A 23,233-nucleotide genomic window follows, 5' to 3' on the forward strand; every position below is an offset into this window, starting at 1 on the left:
GTGCATTCAAAAGGGCTACATAATGGCACCAAAGAATATACACTGACAAGAAGCGAAACTCAATAGAACGTTCCATTGCAACACCGGCGCCCAGCAGCAGCCCTGCGTTTCCGCCATTTTGGGGTGAAAGCGACTCGGCAGTCCACTAGCTTCTATGGCAATATCAGCTGCTTTGTTAAAAAAAAAAAAGCTGAAAAAAAAAGCTGAAAACCTGAATGATGACAACACAGAGTAACGTACAAACACTAGACTAGTGATCATCAAATCCTTTTAATGGTTTATTATACAGACTTTGTGTTTAAGTCTTCCACTTTTTTTTTTCTCCACAAAACCTTTGCTCTCTAGAAACCCAGTCAGTTTGGGTTGAAATTATTTGAAGTTCAAGTATTAGCATTATAAACACTGAATTAATACCAATATATGAAATTAAATTAAGGACATGCATCAGAAAAATTGGGAATGTAGGACAATAAATATATAACAGAATATAACAGCTTGACAGTAAACTGTTTTTGCAGTGTTGTCTTAAGCAAGACTATGTAAACAAAAAAACACAGCCACTGTGTCCAAAAGTGGGAACATAGCAATGCATCATGTTCTGTAAGATCATGTTTGTAGCTTAATATATAATATATATTTCAGACCTAGTGGAGTAATTTACTCTACTTTAATCCCCTGGATCACACTACAAACATAATGATCTTAACTTTATTACTTATTAATTTACTATTAATAGTAAATATGTAAAGTTGCATAAAATGGAAATACTCAATAAAGTAAGCTAACTACATTACCTCAGATGTGTAATGGTTGGATTCTGATGACATAAACAACTGATGACATAAAACATATATAGGTTAAGACAATACAACATTTAATGTAGGTGTCATAAAATTTACTGAATTTGAGAAATTTTCTATTGTGCTTCTGATTTGACTGTGAGATTCGCTGATTTTGGGTGCGTAAGATGTGATGGATTCTGTTGTCCAGTTGGCATTTTCACCCCAAAATGGCTGCCGCGCTACCGAAGCGACACCTAGTGGCTGTTACCCAAAAAGCATCAGAGTTTCGCCTCTTGGGTTCTATGCTCTTTGATGGCACGCAAGTGCCCTGCTCCCTCCAAAGTCCCCACTTCAAGGGCTCTGCCCTTCGAAGGGAGTAAGGCATAGGGATGCTCCCTTCCATATGGAATTTGCCAGTAACAAAGAATTACATTACTCATCACAAATGTATTGGAGTTAAGAGTATATATACTTATTTAATGATGTAGTCAAGTAGAGAGTAAAATTTGTTAATATTAATATCTACTTAGTCAAAGCAGCCGAAAAGATACTACTTTTTGGTGGGTAATCACACTAACCTCTGGTCAATGTTTGTTGTTTTCTGCATCTGTTTCTGTACAGGCAATATGAGACAGTGGTCCCCCTGGAGGACCCCATCATTACAGAGGTCACCTCTACACTGCAGGAGTGGTCTGTCCTGTGGAAGCAGTTGTATGTAGTAAGTACCAAACCATCTGACCCACTCCTCCTCCTCCATCTTGACTCAGACGTGGGCAGTCACAGTTTGCCTATGGTACAAGAACAAATATTACTGGCGAGGCTGGATTATTGCAGTGATGAAACTGTATTATGGAACTGCTTGATGTAGTAGACAGTACAATATTTTGGTAGCAGTGTTTGAGAAGCTTCTAGCATTTATCAATCTTCAGAGAGAATAATGTTTTATAGTCTATTTTTCTTTGCCCTCCCTCCGAAAGCTTTTGTGAATGTTATCTTAGATTAATTACTGAATATCAAAGACCACTTTTAAGTTACCTAGGCAAAGGCACATGAAGATGATTTGAATAATTCTCAGGCAGGAGAGGCTTTGTGAAAGTGGTGAATGCAGTGCTCTCCTTGCACAGAGAGACTATGAGATCTGACAGAGCCCTTTATGTAAGCCTGTACTGAGGATTACCAAGCATTAGTGTACGACATGACAATGGAACTCTCTCTCTCTCTCTCTCTCTCTCTCTCTCTCTCTCTCTATCTCGCTTTCGCCATGGCTGTCAAGGCTTTTGGGATGTCAGACATGACGTAACCACAGAGATTTTAACAGCGTTGATTCGTATCATTCGTCATTGCTTACTGCCATTTTGACTATCTACTGCTCAGCACAAAGATGACACAGCATTTTTGTACACGTTCGTTATCCATTTATTAGCACTCAGTTTAACTGCAAACAGACATTATGATTTTTTTCTTAAAATGTTTTATTCTAATAGTAATAATAATAATTATTATTGTTGTTATTATTGATAATATTATTATTAATAATAGTTATATTACTAATATATTAATCAATCAATCAATCAATCAATCAATTTTGTCAAATCAAATTGATAATGATCAATATCAACAACAAGAAGAACATCAGTAACAAAAAATATTAACAATAATAGTTATCAAAAACCAAAGTCTTGTGGACAAGTAAACTAATAATAATAGTAATACTAATACTAATAATAATAATAATAATAATAATAATTATTATTATTATTATTATTATAGTTGTTGTTGTTGTTGTTGTATTAATATCATATTGATTAATATCATATTAATAATAAGTAATATCAACAACAAGAAGAACATCAATAATAAAAAATAACAATAATAGTTATCAAAAACCAAAGACTTATGTACAGGTTATTGTTATTATTAATAATATAATATTGATTAATATCAAATTAATAATGATTAATATCAACAACAAGAGAAAATCAATAATAAAAATAATAACAATAGTAGTCATCAAAAGCAAAGCCTCATGGACAGGTAAAAAAAAAATAATGATGATGATGATAATAATAATAATAATAATAATAATAATAAGGTGTTTGAGGAACCATGTTGCGGTTTAAAAATAGTCCTATTTAAATATAGATATTATTTAAATTTATATATATATATATATATATATACACCCTATTTTATAAATAGCCACCCTATTTAAAAATAGGGTGGCTATTGTTTCTAAATCTAATAAATTTGAGTTATTATGCTTAGAACAAGAATAAAACAATTTGCTAATGGGGTAAGAAAAATAAATGTTATTTAAAATACTGTATAGTATCTGAATGTAGTTTTTGCTTAAAATGTTTAAATACTGATTAAAATTGTTTTTGCAGTTTCCCATCACCCATCACAGCATAGAAAAAAAAGTTTTGCATTTTCCTCTGAGGACTATTTTTAAACCGCAACATGGTTCCTCAAACACCTTTTTGTTCTCAATCATTTCACCAATTCAAAGACATGAAAGCTTGTAATAAGGCTTCCAGGATTCTGACAGCACTCCTAATGCGGCTCAGAAAATAAACGCTAATTTGGTGGCCAGCTGAATCAAGGATGACTAATTCGTACTGATTTAGATTGCATAACAAGGCGAACACAGAGCATTGAAAGGCTGCAGCTCAGCAGATAGCGAAGATTCACGCTCCACGGCTCTGGTTAGAAATGTGGGCAGGACAACAAGCAGCCAGTCACGTGGAAATAGTTGTTGTAATGGCTTGTAACAGCAACTGTCTCAATTAAGATCTCAATGTATCTGGGACTCTGACCAAAGCCACCACTCTTATCAGAAGCCAATGCAGGCGATAAATGTATTTGACTAATTAATGAACAGTGTTTTCTGAATTTGCTGTTTGCAGTTTGGCTGTTTCTGGTCTGGCAGATGCACGTTGTCATCTTCACATTGCTGTGGATGCTAGTAGAAGTATGTTAATATCATCTGTTAGTTTTGACTCGGTTTGAACTGAAAATCAATCCACCTAGAAGTGCTAGAAATTACTAAGGAGTGATTTTATTTTATTTAATGTTGTGTTATGTTTATTATATATATACAATATCTCACAGAAGTGAGTACAAACCTCACATTTCTGTAAATATTTTATTATATCTTTTCATGTGACTACACTGAAGAAATGACACTTTGCTACAATGTAAAGTAGTGAGTGTACAGCTTGTATAACAGTGTAAATTTGCTGTCCCCTCAAAATAACTCAACACACAGCCATTAATGTCTAAACCGCTGGCCACAAAAGTGAGTACACCCCTAAGTGAAAATGTCCAAATTGGGCCCAAAGTGTCAATATTTTGTGTGGCCACCATTATTTTCCAGCACTGCCTTAACCCTCTTGGGCATGGAGTTCACCAGAGCGTCACAGGTTGCCACTGGAGTCCTCTTTCACTCCATGACGACATCACGGAGCTGGTGGATGTTAGAGACCTTGCACTCCTCCACCTTCCGTTTGAGGATGCCCCACAGATGCTCAATAGGGTTTAGGTCTGAAGACATTCTTTAGCAAGGCAGTGGTCATCTTGGAGGTGTGTTTGGGGTCGTTATCATGTTGGAATACTGCCCTGCGGCCCAGTCTCCGAAGGGAGGGGATCATGCTCTGTTGGCATTCATGGTTCCCTCAATGAACTGTAGCTCCCCAGTGCCGACAGCACTCATGCAGCCCCAGACCTTGACACTCCCGCCACCATGCTTGACTGTAGGCAAGACACACTTGTCTTTGTACTCTTCACCTGGTTGCCGCCACACATGCTTGAAACCATCTGAACCAAATAAGTTTATCTTGGTCTCATCAGACCACAGGACATGGTTCCAGTAATCCATGTCCTTAGTCTGCTTGTCTTCTGCAAACTGTTTGCGGGCTTTCTTGTGCATCATCTTTAGAAGAGGCTTTCTTCTGGGACGACAGCCATGCAGACCAATTTGATGCGGTGTGCGGCGTATAGTCTGAGCACTGACAGGCTGACCCCCCACCCCTTCAATCTCTGCAGCAATGCTGGCAGCACTCATACGTCTATTTCCCAAACACAACCTCTGGATATGACGCTGAGCACGTGCACTCAACTTCTTTGGTCGACCATGGCGAGGCCTGTTCTGAGTGGAACCTGACCTGTTAAACTGCTGTATGGTCTTGGCCACCATGCTGCAGCTCAGTTTCAGGTCTTGGCAATCTTTTTATAGCCTACGCCATCTTTATGTAGAGCAACAATTCTTTTTTTCAGTTCTTTGCCATGAGGTGCCATGTTGAACTTCCAGTGACCAGTATGAGAGAGTGAGAGCGATAACACCAAATTTAACACACCTGCTCCCCATTCACACCTGAGACCTTGTAACACTAACGAGTCACATGACACCGGGGAGAGAAGGTGGCTAATTGGGCCCGATTTGGACATTTTTACTTAGGGGTGTACTCACTTTTGTGGCCAGCGGTTTAGACATTAATGGCTGTGTGTTGAGTTATTTTGAGGGGACAGCAAATTTACACTGTTATACAAGCTGTACACTCACTACTTTACATTGTAGCAAAGTGTCATTTCTTCAGTGTCACATGAAAAGATATAATAAAATATTTACAAAATTGTGAGGAGTGTACTCACTTCTGTGAGATACTGCGTATGTGTTTATATATATATATATATATATATATATATATATATATATATATATATATGTATATATACAAATGCGCTTCTAGAAGAATGGTCAAAATTTCCCATAAACACACTCCTAAACCTTGTGGAAAGCCTTCCCAGAAGAGTTGAAGCTGTTATAGCTGCAAAGGGTTGGCCAACTCCATATTAAACCCTACAGATTAAGAATGGGATGTCATTAAAGTTCATGTGCACGTAAAGGCAGGCGTCCCAAAACTTTTGACAATATAGTGTATATATATGCCAAAGTGCCAAATGCGAGTAAAAATGGGTGTTGGTGAGTACATGAAACTGTGTCAGTCGCCAGATGGCCGGTAACATTTTTATGAATCTAACAATGCAATGTTGTGAGAACACGAACATGAGCAATGCTCTGTACAGTTGACAGGTCAGTGCTGCATCATCACTAAAGTTTCAGCCTTTCCAATGTAAATGTTAAAGCGCTCGAACACGCGAAAGGGAATTCATTACTCACATGCTATGTGGGAAGTTCAAAATCCGAAACATCTGAAGCGCGTGCTCTGACAGCCGCGTCTCTGACAGCGCGCAAATTCTAAGAACTCTCTTTCATGCCTTCCTGTGCTTGAACGGACAAATTCACACAAGATTATGTTAAAAAATGCCCATCTCAGCTAGTATCCTAGTAAACATAGTTATGTCTTCAGTTGATAAAGAAAACACATGATCCTTGTGTGCATTCAGTCTTAAAGTGACAGCATCCTAATAATCCTGCTGCTGTCTGCGTTTTTAATGTTAACCAAACAACAAAGGGAAAAAAAAAAAATCACTCACTGCTCTTGGACTTTAAAAAGGACATGAAGACTATGCAGTATTTCTGTACCTGAAAACTACTATTAGACCTGCCTAAAAAGCACTGTTTGTTTAATTTGTATCTTTGATGCATTGCATTTATTTGTGCTATTGCTTGTAATTTGATTATTTGTTCTCATTTTATTACTGACTGTTTACTTGTCTTTAAAAGTGTAGGCTATTAAAATTATAATAATTAAGTTAGTGGTTTTAGCTGTGGTATCAAAATTGGAATAGAAGATAGTATCTAAAATATTGGTGTCTTAACTGCCTGTTTTTGTTTCATGGCTGGTAAATTTTCTTAAGTCACCGGCCATTGGCACGTGTGGCAAAAAGTTAGTTTTAGGCCCTGTATATATTTATAGATCTTCATTTATGTTCCGAAGATGAACAAAAATCTCACGGGTTTGGAACGACATGAGGGTAAGTAATTAATGACGGAATTTTCATTTTGGGTGAACTAACCCTTTAATTACAATGGCGAATCCATCATGGCAGAGAAAATTAATCATAAAATGAGGTTTTAATAGCAAGTTAGAATTCTAGTCCCTGATTTGTCAATATGTGTTTAAAATTAAGTGGTGCAACACAACTCAATTTAAAATAAAACCCAGATCAACAAATCCTTGATTAGCTCTATACTTTGCTTAATTTAATCCTTAATCCTAATCGTAGCTAGAAGCGTCTGTTTCAGATCTTCGATTGACCTCTCAGTTGTGTTCACTATTTCTGTGTGAAACTAATGGGGCATGCTGAGTTTGCCTTTATATTGACTGACAGGTTTCCCTATTGGCAACCGCTTTTAAAATGCAACACCGGGTCAGGAGACGGTCACAGAGAGACTTGTGATTGATCTGCAGCCTTGGCATACGGACAGAAATCTGTGGTATTGGGATGAGGTTCCTTCCTGGGTAGTGCGGAGTGACAGTGAATTTTTGTGTCATGATATGAAAATCCTCAAAGCGTCGTTTTCCACTGCAGCCTGTCACAGAACATACTGAATGAGTGACCTGAGCCAAATATGTGCATATTTTATGTGTTTTAAGGCTTAGTCATGCATATATTTGCTAGATGCGTTGAGGCTCCAAGCTAAAATGACCAACTGCGATTATAAGTAATACCATCTTTTATGACTATCCTCAGATTATGGGAAAGTGCTTCAGTTTCTCAGATGTTTCATGAAATGAGCTGTACTGTACATCGCTCATTAAAATATCTAAACTGTCCAGAAATATTTGTTCAGCAACATTCAAATCTATCTGTCTCTTATGTTTCTATATAACACAGTGTAGTCTCTGTTTAATTTATTATTCACCACTAATCTGAGTCTGACTCAAAAGAATCATTTTGTCGACAAGAACTGTACATCGCTGCTTTAACTCTGATAGTGATTTCGACTAGCTCAAGATCGTTCTCTAATGCATCATGCTTTAAAACGCTGTTCTCTCGCAGTCGCTTAAGCGGTCAGCCTGTCATCTTTACGGTAAATGATCTTTACTCATGCAGAAGGATGCAGCTGTCAGTGTGGTTCTACTTCCCTGTGTCAATAACCCACAGGAAAGAAAAAGGAGAAAATCAGAAAAGAGGAATCTCATTTTTTTCTGTTCAGAGAACAAACAGATTTCAGTGAGATACAAAACAAACAAAACAAACACACAAAAACATCAAACAGAAACAATAAAAGGATAGGATACTGTCTGTCTAAACAAATCCCAAAATCAAATGTTTTTTATTTGTGATTCATTTATTTGTTATTGATGCACCCACGCACATGTAACATGCTGCTTTAATGCTTCAGCCAGGCTTCTTTTACACACAGGTAGTTATTTTGTTAACGTCAAGACCCGTTTGGTGCAGCCTCTATTTGCGATGTTGCCTGCAGGGCGAACCAACAAAGATGTAGGAGCACATGTGTGAAAGCTTTTTTCATTTTCATTCCATCAGTGTGAAGAAACCTCATGTCACACTGTCACTTCATCCTGGTTAACTGTCATTCATATCGCCCCTTCCCCTCCCCCATGGTCCCCATGCTAGAAGACCTTTCATTCTCTCACCTTCCGTCTAAACCTGGAACCTGGTCCATTTCAGAACAGCCATTTTTTATTTGAACTGGATTTTTAATGGTTAGCATGTGGTAATTGCTGCTGTTGACAAAGAAAGACAGCTGTAGAATTGCCATCATGTTTATAGTGCACTTGTTTATAGTGCATTTGATTTTGGGCTTTGTTTAGACTGAACAAAAATCCATGTTTTTTGTTTTGTCTTGCCTTGTTTTGGGTTTTGTTTTGAATTGGTTTTGTTTTGAATTGGTTTTGTTTTGTCTTTGTTTTGTTTCGGTTTGGTTCAGTTTTGTTTTGGTCTTTTTTTTGTCATTTTGGTTTGGTTTTTGTTCTGGTTTCTGTTCTGTCATTGTTTTGTCTCATCTTGTCTTGTTTTGTTTTAGTTTGTTTTGGTTTTTGTTTCGTCTTTTTTTGTTTTGGCCATGTTTCATTTGTACAAGATTTTCAGTGGTTAGCATGTTTTCCTGCCACTGTTTGCAAAGAAAGACAGCTGTAGAATAGTCAACATGAAATCAAAATGGACCCTATTTACTTTCTTAATACACTTTCTGTGTCTTATTGTACACGATTCATCAAAATATAATAATTTTTATTGTCTTTAAACAACCCCTGACACTTACGCCACAAAGTCACTATTGAATAATGCTAAATAGTATCTTTTGAGCTATATTAGCTACCTTTTTTTTTTTTTTTTTGCTTTCAATATCCTGTTTGTAACATTATTGAAGTGAAATGTTTCAAGCTACTTTGCTAGTTGCTAAAAAAGAAGCTAACTATTGACAGGCAATAGCTTTTTTTGCAGACAAAACAATTAATCTGTATGAACCAATATTAACAGAATTTCCCAGGTTTAATGTGAGTTAAGCTCACTTGACAGCGTTAAATTATGGCTTAATGCACAAAAATAATTTTGACTCATTTCTTGTTTTCTGTAAAGACAGCAAAAATCTGTAAATGCATTTACAATGGAAGAAAATAGGACAAATTTGATACTTCTGATTTTATAAAATCACATTATCTCTTCTTAGATGGTAAGAGTCATATTAGATTTATACTGACACCTAGTGGTGTGGATGTAGCTTTACGCGAAAAACGTTTGTAGTAAACATAGCATGGTGGGTTTTATTAGTAGTTTACTAATGGTTTTAGTAGTTTCTCTACCTCCAGTCAGTTTTCCTCCAAAACTTTTATTAATACGTTAGCTGATGTTGAATGGTACACATACTGAATGTGACTTGTACAGATGCTGATGGGTCACGACCCGGGAAGGTGAAATGTGTGGTGACAGCCTGAGGCAAATTGTTGTGCCAGGTTGTGGTATGTTCTGCAGAGATTCACACATTGACTCGTTCTGCGTCCGGGAAAGACAGAGGTGAACTGTCGGGGTCAAAGTGTCTCTGGCTATGTGTTAAAGACAACTCACACCATTTTTCCATCGTCAAGAACTTTCTTGAGGAGGTCAGCTGTCGACTGTGTACTAGCTTTCTGCATTGTTCTGTTTTGGTGCATACTGTCGCTGGCTGAGTTACAAATTAGGAAGTCGTAATGCAATATTGGTTGGAATAAGAGAATTTGGTTGGCTTAATTTTGACTTGCATTGTGACCATTACCAATTAGTTACCCATTGATAATTACGACATTGTGTCACTGTTGTAAATACGTTCCGTCATGACACGAAAGCAGCATGACAAAGTGTTGAGAAAGGCCAGATGCTAAATAGACAACATGAAACAGATATTACCCTGGGTATCTTGAAGAAACACTACAGATCCTATTAGCCTTTGTGTTAGATGGCTGTAGGCTTGATTGTGGTTTTACATCATTGTAATTGCCGGTCCTGTTGACAGCAAAATGTTTCTAAATGTCGAGACACTCATTTTTGAAGTGCTACTCTAGATGTGACACTTTTGTCGGTTTGAATAATCATAGAAACGGCATTGACGCACATGTTCAAACAACATCTGTACTAGTGGCCTAAATATCTAACAAATAGAGTGGTGCAGAAACGACGTCAAAACCCGCCACTGGTTCCCTCGAGATTTTCCAATGGGGTTTTATAATGAGGTTTTTCAATTTATGAGTAAAATAAGATTTGTGGTAAACATAACTTGACGATACTTGAATGTTTTGTTCTACAATGTAAACTGTACACACTCACACCCCGGATGTTCTTAGGTAGCTACTTAATAGAAACATTTTTTTTTTTTTTTTTAAATAAACATAACAGCTTCAAAATTAGAATTAAAAAAAAAAAAAAATGTGCACATAAAATTAATAGTAATATGGGATAATATAATAACATAATTTTCAAAGATTAAAAAAAAAAAAAAAGAAACAATACAAATTGTCTAATCTTTTTATTATTTTTTTTTAACAATTTTATTGGAATTTAATTTATTATTGTATTTTTGGTATACATGAAACTTAATACTAATATTTGTTAACATAACATACCCTAAAACTAATACTAATAAGTAACAGTATTATTTTAGTATCATACTTTTATAGTTTTTCTTTATATTTTGAATAAGTTTTCCTTTTTATATTTTCTGTTTTCATTATAATTTAACAAAAAGGCCAAAAATTCTTGTTATACATTGAAGATCTTACCTTTTTACTGAATAACTCACTGAAAATCGCAACTTCATTGCTTAGTGCATATATTGTGATGTGTGTCGTGTTTTTGCAAATAAAGTTTAAGAATTTTGACAGACTTTGTAAGCAGATAACAACTACAATTTTAATTGTTTTGTAATTCACTTGCATTGTATGGAAAAGAGCAGCATTATCATTCTGCTAAATATCTACTTTTTGTTCTGCTGAACAAAGAAATTCATTCAGGAGGTTTGAAATGACATGAAGATAAACTATGCTACATAAACTACTTTGTTTGATTAATTATTGCTTTATTTTATTTCAGAAAATTAATGTCAAAACTTTCAATTCTCACATATTAGTGTAAAGTCCTTGGTGAGCAAAAACAAACTCAAAATGCTGATATTATATTCCCGTGACGCTGCAGATTGTTGGTCATTATTGGCCTTTTTCCGTACTAACGCCTCTGTCTGCCCGACAGCAGGAATCGTAGTGTCAGTGAACTGTGTGGGCTGGCGCATAGTGTCTGACAAGCCTGCCAAATTGCTGTTACTAAGGCAACCCCCCTCTCCAATGGCAGTTGCCACAGAGGTGAGGGGGCGATCCGTTCGTATGCTCGGCACCCGGACCTCTGTCCGGATCAGCCTGTGAAATGTCTTTTTGCCTCAGATCTTAGGTAACACTACAAAGCTAAAATCGTGTGGACGTCGGTGTACCAGACCCTCATCAATGAAGTGTCCTGTTCCAAAGCACTGGAGCTTTCCTTTGATGCTGCTGTCTGCAGAGAAACACAACACAGAAAAAAATACACTTATTTTAGAAGCCAAATTATGGTAAACAAGGTTTTTCTCATGGTTTTGAAATCATTCAGTGTCCTAGACTCTGTGCTGACCTAAACCAGCAGTCTCAACGTTTATCCCTTGAAAAATTAGATATGACATCTACTGTACCCTAAATAAAACCTGTTACCAAAGTTAAATATGATCAATAACTGTTTTCTTTACTATATTATATTATATTATATTATATTGGTCTACTTAGATTTGTGTCAAATACAATGTGATTTTCGGTGATCGAGCTCTGGCAAATTGTTAAATACATAATAAAAACTTGCATTCATCAATAACTCATTAATTTAAGTATTTGTTTAAATATTTATTTAACTATTTTCATTTTGAGTAATTTGTTTTTGAACAAATCAGTTGAGTAAAATAATTCACTCATAATGAGAGTAACTTGTTTTTATTCCTGAATGAATGCTGAACAAGTTGGTTGAGTGAATGATTCAGATATTATTTGTTTGGTGATTTAATAATTAAGTTGTGATTTTTATGTTTTTATTAACAATTTAATTATTATATAATGATTTGTTTAAATATTTGTTTCGTTGCTGAATGAATGCGTGTTTTTGAACAAATCAGTTGAGTGAATGATTCAATGATTTGCTTATAAAATAGTCACTTGTTTCATTTCTGAATTATTGATTATATTATATTTTATTACAGTGATGAATGGTGACTTCTTTAACTGGGTATGCTGAGTGTCTCTAAACCACCCCCTATGACGTAACTAAACAGTGGTGCATTGCACAAGGAAATTCCGGAGTGTGACGTATGAAGGAAACCCGCAATGAATCAAACGTCAAATAAAACAAAGTCACATAGAACAAAACAGTGAAGTAGTCATTCGGTGACATGTTCATTACAGCAGCATCTTGAAAATTATTACTCCACCTGCGTGTGACATCATTAATATTCCTATGGAGAAAATGAAATACTGTAGTTTCAGTTATGACTTTTTTATTTGATTTAGTCTAGTTAGTTTTATGTCAAATACAATGCAATTTTCAGTGATCATGATCTGGCAGCAAATTGGTAAAAACATAAAAACTTGCATTCGTTAGTTAATAACACATTAATTTAAGTATTTGTTAAAATATTTAACTATTTTCATTTTGAATAATTTGTTTTTGAACAAATCAGTTGAGTAAAGTATGTGCTCACACTGATTCATTCCTTAATAAATCAGTGTTATACAAATCTGAATGAAGGATTTGCTCATGAAACAACAGATATTAGTATTTATAGTTTGGTGAATTAAGTTCATTAACAAGATTTATATTTTTATCAACAAATTTAATGATTATTTAATGGTTTGTTGGAATATTTGTTTATGAATAAATCACTGTTTTTGAACAAATCAGTTGAGTGAATGATTCTGTCTAGGTAAGCAGGATGAGGAAGATGATCAGTGCAATAAACTTTATTAATAGAAGATTTACCATAACCAAACTAGCATAAACATTAACGAGAACCGACAAATGAGATCTGAAACACAGGCATATAAATACTAGGAGCAAACAAAGATAATTAGGTAAACACAGGTGAAGCAAATGAGGGAACTAATGAGTAATTATATTAACAAACAAGAGGAGGCAAATGAGAACTCAGGCAAACGGGAACAAAGCAGACAGAGTGAAAATGAAACCAAAATACATTAAACAGAGCATCCATGTGACGGATTCAATGATTTGCTCATAAAATAGTCACTTGATTCATTCCTGAATTAATAATTAAATAAGTAATTGAATTATCAGTTGGTGATTTAATAATTTGGTGGTTTAATTTTGAGTACTTCGTTTTTGAACAAATCCGTTCAGTCAATGATTTGCTCAAAGAGAGTTTGTTTCATCCCTGATTTCATTTTTAAATATAAGTAATTAATGATTTGTATGTTTTATTAAAACATGAATTTATTACTTAAAAATTTAATTATTATATAATGATTTGTTTAAATAGTTAAATATTTAATTATTTAATTTTTAATAATTTGTCCACCCATAGTATTCAAACATAACTCTCATAACTTTTTTTACTCTTCAGCAATGTCAAGTTTCTCTTTCTTAGCTACATCTCTTCTACTCCTCCTCACCCTCCCTCTTTCCCTCCGTCTGTCTCGCTTTCTCTTATTTTCTCGCCCACCATAGTGCCCACTTTGTCTAAACAAATTTCACAAATGGCCGCAGCGGGGCGTCTCGATCGCAAAAAGACAAACCGGAATTTTCCAGAGGCAAGAGGATCCAGAGAACTCTTAATGCACAGCTTGTACTCAGAATGAGGCATATTACCACCTTCCCAAGGCAACCCTACTCCATTTCCTGTGTATTTTTAGTGTTTAGCCCTATTGTTATCTGGGCTTAATGATAATGCTTCAGCCTGTTTGTCGTCTCCTTTAACACTGTGCTGTCGCTAAAAATGGCTCGATCTAATTGGTTGATTTAAGACTCAAAAAGACAATCGGTTTGAATCAGTCTAATTACTCACTCACTCACTGAATACATGCACACTTATGATAACATGTCACAAGGGGAGTCCTAATAATTAACATATTGCATTCTCCATATAAAGTGCTCAAAATGGCAGTTTATTTTCATGTTTAATGTATCTACAGTCTTTAAAGCGTAAAGCATAACACTTCGTTGATAATAAGTGCTACGTGTTTGCTAATGCAGATAGTTTTGTTGTGGAGTGTCAGAAATTTTCCTGCATTGCCCTGCAGTTCTTTGAAAGGTTGCTAAGCAACTAGTTGTGCAGTTGTGTTATCAATCACTGATGAGCGAAACGAGAGAACAGGAGATACCCGGAGATGACCTGACAGATAGCCTGAGTGCGTTTGTGGAGGAAAAAAGATAGCAAGAAAGGACGAACTAAAATAAGAGGGAATTTTTACACTTCATCACCAAAGACGATACTCAGTGATAATCTTTATTTTTGGCATTTTTGAACTGAGCCTCCCACAAGAATGAAAATGAAAGTGAATCAGAATGAAATTGATCAGATTGTCTGTAGGCATCTCAAATTGTGAGTTATTTCCATATAGTATTACTTGTATCTGTATGAATGATTAATGTTTTTGTTGTCAGGAAGAATTTTCACACTTAAAATTCAGCACAAAACAGTATAGTTACCCCAAAAGGTATTTGGATACTCAGTTTTGTTTTGTTTTTTTCTTTGTTTTTAAGAGTCATTTTATGCACAAACAGCTAATAAACATCTTAAAGTTTGGATTTATACATTCAAACTCATACAATTTGAAAAACGTTGTGATCTAATTTATTCAAAACCACTGATTCACTAAAGCACTGATTCATACAGGCATGAAACAAGTGACTCAATATATGTGCAATTCACTGAATCATTCACTCAACTTGTTCATTCAGTAACACTCTTGTGTTCAGAAATAAAACAAATGACTGTCTTTATAAGCAAATCATTAAATCATTGACTTGATTTGGTCAAAAACTGATTTGATCAAAACAGGTCACTGTCTTTATGAATGAATCATTTAATCATTAGGTGTGTTCGACATGAAGCAGCACTACGCAGACCGACGACATCGAAGTAGAGAGCGATTCGAAAACATACGGAACCGTCTGCTCTCTAATTGCTATCGCGATACTTTGATGTTGTACACCGTTTGGTCTGCGCAGTACCGCTTCAAGTCTAACACACATATTGACTCGACCAATTTGTTAAAAAGCACTGATTCATTCAAGAACAAAACAAGTGACTGACTTTATGAATGAGTCGTTGAATCACCCTATTGTCTGAAGTACTGATTCATACAGGAATGAAACAAGTGACTGACTAAATGAACAAGTGATTGTATTATTCATTCAGCAGATTTGTTAAAAAACACTGATTCACGAATGAAACAAATGACTGTCTTTATGGGTGAATTATTTAATCATTCACTCAAGTGATTTGTTCAAAAACATTGACTTATTCAGGAACAAAACAGGTGACTCTCTTTATGAATGAATCGTTGACCAACCAATTTGTTTAAAAGCACTGATTCATTCAGGAATTAAATAAGTGACTAGCTTTATGAGTAGGGGTGGGACAAAATATCAATAGGGCGATATATCGTCGTCCTTCTCTGTGCGATATGAGAATCGATACGCTGGCGCCAAATATTGATATTTTAATTAATAAAATAAGGCGCTCTAAATAGATTTCTCTGCTCCCAGCGTCACTACTTCAAGGCGGCATTCAACACATGAATGAGGGAAACGTGAACATAAGTTAACTAGCCTAAGGAAAAGAGGTTTTTAATGGGATGGCGAACAGCAGTGTGAGTAAAATAATATTTGGCCTAGGCACATTTAAGTTCGAAGTCTAGACGCACTTAGGCTTTTATACCATTGATGTGACAAACGTAGACATCTTTGACGTTCTTCACCGAGCGCTTACACAGATATACAAGGGAGCATTTGAAAACAGCCGTCTATCAGCAGATTCGTCTATCAGCGGATATATTAGGGATCCTCTGATAGACACCTGCTTTCAAACGCTCCCGTGTGAATCATATTGTAAGATGTATATTTACAGTATGTTTTGGATGCATTGATCATTGTAGCCAATCACAGACTTTAATAAAGAGAGAAAATCTCCATTTAACCTTTTCACTGGCATTTTGTTTTCATAGTTAGACAGATATCATGATGTATCATTAAAGGACTGTCTAGCAATATAACGATTATCGCAGAATCGCTGTATCGTGATATTATCGTTATTGTGAGCCGTATATCGTGATTGTATCATATCGTGAGGTACCCTGCGATTCCCACCACTATTTACGAGTGAATCATTTAATCATTTACTCAACTGATTTGTTCAGAAGCATAGTTTTATTTATTAACACTGACTTGTTAAGAAATTAAACAAATGATTAAATGAGTTTGACTTGAAACACCCATTGGTGTATGACATCAAAGTACCGCGAGAGTGATTCGTGATCAGACGGCTCTATATGCTTTGATGTCATACACCGATTGGTCTATGCAGTGCCTCTTCAAGTCAAACACAACTAATGTCTTTATTAGCAAATCATTGACTCATTGACTCAACTGATTTGTTTAAAAAGACTGATTCATTCAGGAACAAAATTTCTCTTTATTAGTGACTGTCTTTATAAGTGAATAATTTAATCATTCATTTAGCTAATTTGTTCAGTAATGCTGATTTGTCAAGTGACTGTCTTTATGAGCACATCAATGACTCAACTGATTTATTCAAAAATACTCATTCCTTCAGGAAAAAAACAGGCGACTGTCTTTGTGAGCAAATCATTGACTCAAGTGATTTATTCAAAAATACTCATTTGTTCAGGAACAACACAGGAGACTGTGTTTGTGAGCGAATCATTGACTCAATTTGTTTAAAGCACTGATTAATTCAGGAATAAAACAAGTAACTGTCTGTAAGAGTGAACCATTTAATGATTTACTTAACTGATTTGTTCAAATGCATTTTTATTGTTTTATTTCATTGTTCTCTTTATGAATGAATAATCAAATCATTCACTCAAACGATTCATTCAAAAACACTGATTTGTTCAGGTATGAAACAAGTGACTCTTTGCATGAATGAGTCATTGAATCAATCCCTCAACTGAAACACTGATTTATTAATTCATTCAAAAACACAGATTCGTTCAGGAACAAAATAGGTGACTTTTTTATGAATAAATCATTGAATCATTGCCTTAACCAATTTTAATAATAATAATAAACACTGATTCATTCAGGAATTAAACAGTTGATCCTTTTGTGGCTTTGTTTGGATTTTTTCAATGACAAATCAGAAATAGACAGTGTCTATTAAATTAAATAATCTTAATAATCTTATTGTTAATATATTTATACATAATTATTAATATACAATATTATTTCATTAATATGATTAGTTTTAAAATATTACATAATATAATATATATATATAATTTATGTATATAATTTCTATATTATATAACATTTTATCTTATAGTAATTATTATATTAATGTCTTGTTAATTGAACTGTTGTGTAAAAGCAAGATCACAATTGCAATTATGCTGTTAGTCACAACCATGCTGATCTTTTGCTCATGTGATATTGCCTAATTAGTAAAAATGCTAAAAACACTTCCAGTTGCAAATGCTCACGTCAAATAGACATGTAAAGGATATATGTGTGCAAAGATCCCCAATATTGTATCAGGTACAGTCCAGTGATGGCTATACATGTGTGACGGCGGGATATAAGGTGTGTAATACAGTGTTAACCGAGTCTCTCTGGGCTCCGCGCTGCTCTGAGACTCAGGATGATGATTCACACCGAGTGACTCATTCAGCTGGAACATTCCGGTGAATTCTGGCATAAAGGAGCAGCGTGCCCAACAGGTTTACAACAAGCAGATCTGGGATCGACTGCACTTTATATATAGAGTCACAGTGACAAAAGATATGATGGAGGAGGGCTGTATTTTTAGCTTTATTTTTGCCTGTCACGTCTCAATCCATTAGCGAAGATATGTGTGACTCGTTGGAAATGATCTCTGATTTATAGGTTGTTCCTCATCTTTGAACTTTTCCATCGAAGATTCTGGTATTGTACTCTAGTCCTCTCAACTCCTACCCACAAACCCCTCATTTATCTGGCCCTTTTGTGCAGTGAAATTGCAGATATTTCTTTCTTAGTGAGCTCAGTGTATCCAGTCACAGCAGGAAGATTCCTGTTTTAAAGTTTTATGAATGTTTCATGCTGTAAACTTGGTTAAAAAAAAAGAAAAGAAAAAAAAAAGACACACAGATATGGACAAACAAGAAGAAGACCTCATTGTCTTCTGCTTTAATCTATTTTTTCTCTATCAAAGGATAGCTCTCTCACCGTCTACCCATAATGCATTGTGATTCATTCCGCCCCCACCCATTGCATTATTATCCAGGACCATTTGGAGCTTATTTGTTGGAGCTGTTTCAGTCCAACCATTATATATCATATTTTGAAACACAATGTTCCCAGTCGAAGCTGAAGCTTGTTTTCTAATTTTCTCCAAAGTAATCACTTTAAAAATGAGCAAAGATTCTAAACTGCAAGTGTATAATTTGGCTCTAGTGGCACTAAACAGAAGTGCAGTTTGCTTGTTTTAGTCAGCTGACTCTCTCAGCCTATGGTGTGAGTTTAGGGCAGGGCTACCTGTTTATTCAACCAGTGGCTGATGGGGAGAGTTATTTTTGCAGTTCTGTTTGGTGCTGTTAGTGATGCAAAAATGACATGCTTAACCTTTAAGGAAATATTCTTCCTGCTTACCAAGTTTTAATGGTGATTTTACATCACATTTAGTTGAATTTTTCTGTAGCATTAAGTGTTTGATGACATTGTTGTCCTTTACCCAGACCACTTTAGGATGGACTCACCTTTAGTCACTTTTCCACTCACACATACTTCTTTTCCCAAGTTCCCCAACACTACTTACAACACAAAAAGTTGCTTTGTTGCAAGTGGAAGTTCACTTACACAATATGGATCAGTTTCAGCATCAGTGCCACAGACTGACTGGTCCTTCATAACAATATGGCCGCACAGATGCCTCGCTCAGCTAGTGTGGCTTCTTGCGGATCTCTCGCTGTTTTCAAGGACTCACACAATTTGTAATACCCATCCATGAGTGAGAATATCAGCCTCACGATCTGACAAAAGCTTCCTGGAATCCATATTTGAACAATCTGATAGCTGCACCTGGACAGAATAGCCCAAGATTGTGGGCTTGGATTTGATTCATTGCTTTAGAGCAGCAATATGTGCCTAATCAGTATGATTGTAGGTGGTGCATGGTAGTTTTGTTTGAACATTGTCAGCTTGCCAAGACGCCACATTTGCCACTCATCTCTGTGAAATTAGGTGGTCATGAGAAATGTTTGAGCCTATCACATCAGTGGTGTTTGCTGAGGAACATATTTAAAGATGTTAGAACATGAATAATACCTCAAATCATCAAAGTGATTGAACTCACTTTTTTTAAGCATAATCATGCTTGCTAAGACAGCTTCTTTTGGACATAATTTATCAGTATTGGTCCATATTGGAAATATCTTGCTCAATTTTGGATATTTATGTTTATTATTATAAATTTTTAAATGATTATTATATAAAATGATTATCATCATCTAACTCTCAACTAAACGTTACTCTTTAAAAACACTAATTTAATAACACTTCAATATATTCTTTGGCAAATCATATTAATCTTTGTACTTTTACCTTTTTTCATACTGTACATTTTTTTTGTGATGCATAAATTTGCTTTATTTATTTATTTATTTATAAAGAATAGTATAGATTTTTAATATCTACCTTTTATCAGTTATCAGCCATATCATGAAATAATTATCTGCCTTTCTGTATCTGCCAGAAAACTGCATAAAATATTATTTATATACTATTACAGGATTTAATATTTAGATTAAGCTTTTATTTTTATATTCTCAGTGTTTATTTTAATTTTAAAATTTTAGTCACTTTATGTGCTTTTGTTTTGTTTTTTAAAGTTTAAGTTGTACATCTAATATGTATATTTTATTTTATTTCTGCTTTTATTTCAATACCGAAAACAATATTTGATAGTTTTAGTAAGCAACCACCTAGCAACCACCTAACAACCACCCAGAACACCTTAGCAACCACCTAGCAATCACTCAGAACACCTTAGCAGCAGAACACCTTCGCAACCACCTAGCAACCATCCTGAACACCTTACCAACCACCTAGCAACCACTTAGAACACCTTAGCAACCACTTAACAACCACCCTGAACACCTTAGCAACCAGAACACATTAGTAACCACCTAGCAATCACCCAGAACACACTAGCAACCACTTAACAACCACCCTGAACACCTTAGCATAATAGCAGTGACTTTTATGTACCACTCACATTTTCATTAAATGTGAAAGTCTTGTTTTTGGATATTAGCATGATGTTGGTGTTTGATACTGATTCAGTGGGAAGGCTCGCACTCATCTCTGTCAGCTGAAGACAGCGTGTTTGGGAGGCACAGCTCCGGAAAGCAAACTGGCAGCGGTTTCGTCCAATGGCAAGCATCCCTGGCATGCCTCTGTGTTTCTTCAGAGACGGCGAGGGAGGGAGCGTGTGTGTGTGCGTGTGGGCTGCCGAGAGCTTCACACAGCGCTAGTTAGGTAAGTCCAATAGAATGAGGGAAAGAAAGGCAAGACTTCAGGAAGAGGGAGCGCAATCACAAGCGCTGTCCAAAATAGATTTGCGATAAATTAGAGCGCGCGAGAGGAAGAGTTTCTACATGTATACTGCACGCTGCTCTGGAAAGCATGCGCTCCTGGTTGACGTGGGTGGCAACGTGTGTCTGAATGCGCGTGTGATAGAGATAGAGAGAGAGAGAGGGAGAGACCAGTTGCAGAGGAAGAGGGATCGAGGTATTTGACAGCCTATGATTTCTGCATGTTTAGGGCGGCTGCACAGGAGCAGTTGGAGAAAAGACATGATGGTCTATAGCGGTAAGTAGTGCCGTTTCTTACTTTACCGTCAAAAGTAGAAATTTGAGACCATATAGCGCATTGATGCATATTGCAAGGCATGTTGGTCTTGTTTGACAGAGTAGATATTGTGCTTGTAGTTGTCAGTTGCGTTCAGGCCCTCAGGTAGAACCAGGGTTATGACCTTAGAACGTGATGCTTTCTGAGGGTTGCTGTGGTACATGATGGGTTTGTCTTTTGTTGCGTGACTTTTATTCTCATTTTTCATCAAGTTTAATTCCACTTTTTTTTACAAAAAATTTAGCATTTCGCAAAGTGAATGCCCAGTATTTGCTAATATTTAAGTCTTTTGTGCTTGTTTCATAATATGTGTGGAAGTGGTCATTGTTTTGTTTTTTTTCTGTTTAAAGGAGTAGTTCATCCACAAATGACAATTCTGTCATCATTTATTCACCCTCATGTCGTTGTAAACTCATTTTCATCCAATTTAATTGCTCTTTTGTAAGAAAAAGAGCATTTCGCATCACAAATGCCCAGTATTCACTAATGTTCACGTCTTTTATGCTTGTTTCATAAAATGTGTTGAAGTAGTCATGTTGTTTTTTTTTTCTGTTAAAAGGAATAGTTCACCCACAAATGACAATTCTGTCATCATTTACTCACCCTCATGTCATTCTAAACTCGTTTCCATCAAATTTAGTTGCTTTTTTTGGGGCAATAGTGGCCTAATGGTTAGAGAGTCAAACTGGTAACCCGAAGGTTGCGAGTTCGATTCTCAATACTGGCAGGAGATGACTGAGGTGGCCTTGAGCAAGGCATCTAACCCCCACTCCCTGGGCGCCACAGCAAAATGGCTGCCCACTGCTCTGGGTGTGTGTTCATGGTTTGCAGTGTGTGTGTGTGTTCACTACTCACTACTCCAAATGTGCACTAATTTGGATGGGTTAAATGCAAAGAACATATTCAGAGTATGGGTTACCATACTTGGCCTTCACATGTCTCTTTCACTTTTTGTACAAAAAAATAAAGAGAACATTTCACAACACAGTATTTAATAATTTTAAAATCTTTTGCGCTTGTTTCGTGAAACCTTTTGAAGTGGTCATATTGGTTTTTTGCTGTTTGCTGACAAATTACCATTCTGTCATTGTTTATTGATTCCCATGTCGTGCTAAACCTTTACTTGTGACTTCTTTTGAACAACACAAAGGAGAATTTTTATCCTGGCCGTTCTTTTCCATATAACTAAAGTGAATATGGACTGGGACTATCAAGTTTAAAAATAAGACAAAAGTTTAGTCTAATTCACGAACAAATGACTCTGAGTCGGTTTCCCAAACTGGGGTTCATAAATAATGAATTGGCAATAATTAATTAAATCATAAAAATGTCAAATACATAACTGTAAAATAATCACTTACTAAAAAAGATGAAATATTTAATTTGTTTACTTGCATGCCATGTGACCATTTACTGACACCAGAGAACAGTGAACATGCAAATGTGTTGTTAAATAATTTAAATATTAACTTAAAATCTCAGGTGGTCATTCAAATAAATATTTTAGGGCAAAGGGGTTCAGCTGACAAAAAAGTTTGGCAATCACTGATTTAATATATAAATCAAAAAGATCTGTTTGAATCAGTTTGATGAATCCTTCACTGAACTGAATCAGTTGGCTGAATCTAGTGGTTACTGAATCAACATCTGACCGACTTACAGAACTGCAAGTTAAGAACAAGAGTATGCGTTTTCTGGGTGGACTGTCCCTTTAAGATCTTTTTGCATTTATTCATTTAGCCGAAGCTTTTATCCAAAGTGACTTGCGGTTGCACAGGTTAGCAGCTCCTTCTCCTTATGTTTCCAAGATACTGTTAAGCAGAAGATAGAGTATCACTGTAAAGTGTTTATGGCTGCTGGAGGTGGAAAGATGTTTCACCTTCTTCAAGTTC

General features: G+C 35.7%; 1 protein-coding gene across 9 annotated transcripts in view; it reads left to right on the forward strand.

The window, feature by feature from the left end:
• Positions 1-23,233, forward strand: part of dock3 (dedicator of cytokinesis 3) — a 226,945-nt gene that overhangs the window by 101,170 nt on the left and 102,542 nt on the right. For 8 of the 9 annotated variants that reach the window (XR_007932311.1, XM_051910294.1, XM_051910298.1 and 5 more), the window contains one exon: positions 1,404-1,500. Coding sequence is in view for 7 of the 9 variants with exons in the window: in XM_051910294.1 (XP_051766254.1) it covers positions 1,404-1,500 (97 nt within the window). In the remaining 2 variants the exon portion in view is untranslated. Of the gene's footprint in view, positions 1-1,403; positions 1,501-20,963; positions 21,303-23,233 lie in introns of those variants that run through there. The other variant, XM_051910300.1, reaches the window with a different exon arrangement.

Source organism: Ctenopharyngodon idella, chromosome 10 (genome assembly GCF_019924925.1).
Source record: "Ctenopharyngodon idella isolate HZGC_01 chromosome 10, HZGC01, whole genome shotgun sequence".
NCBI lineage: Eukaryota > Metazoa > Chordata > Actinopteri > Cypriniformes > Xenocyprididae > Ctenopharyngodon > Ctenopharyngodon idella.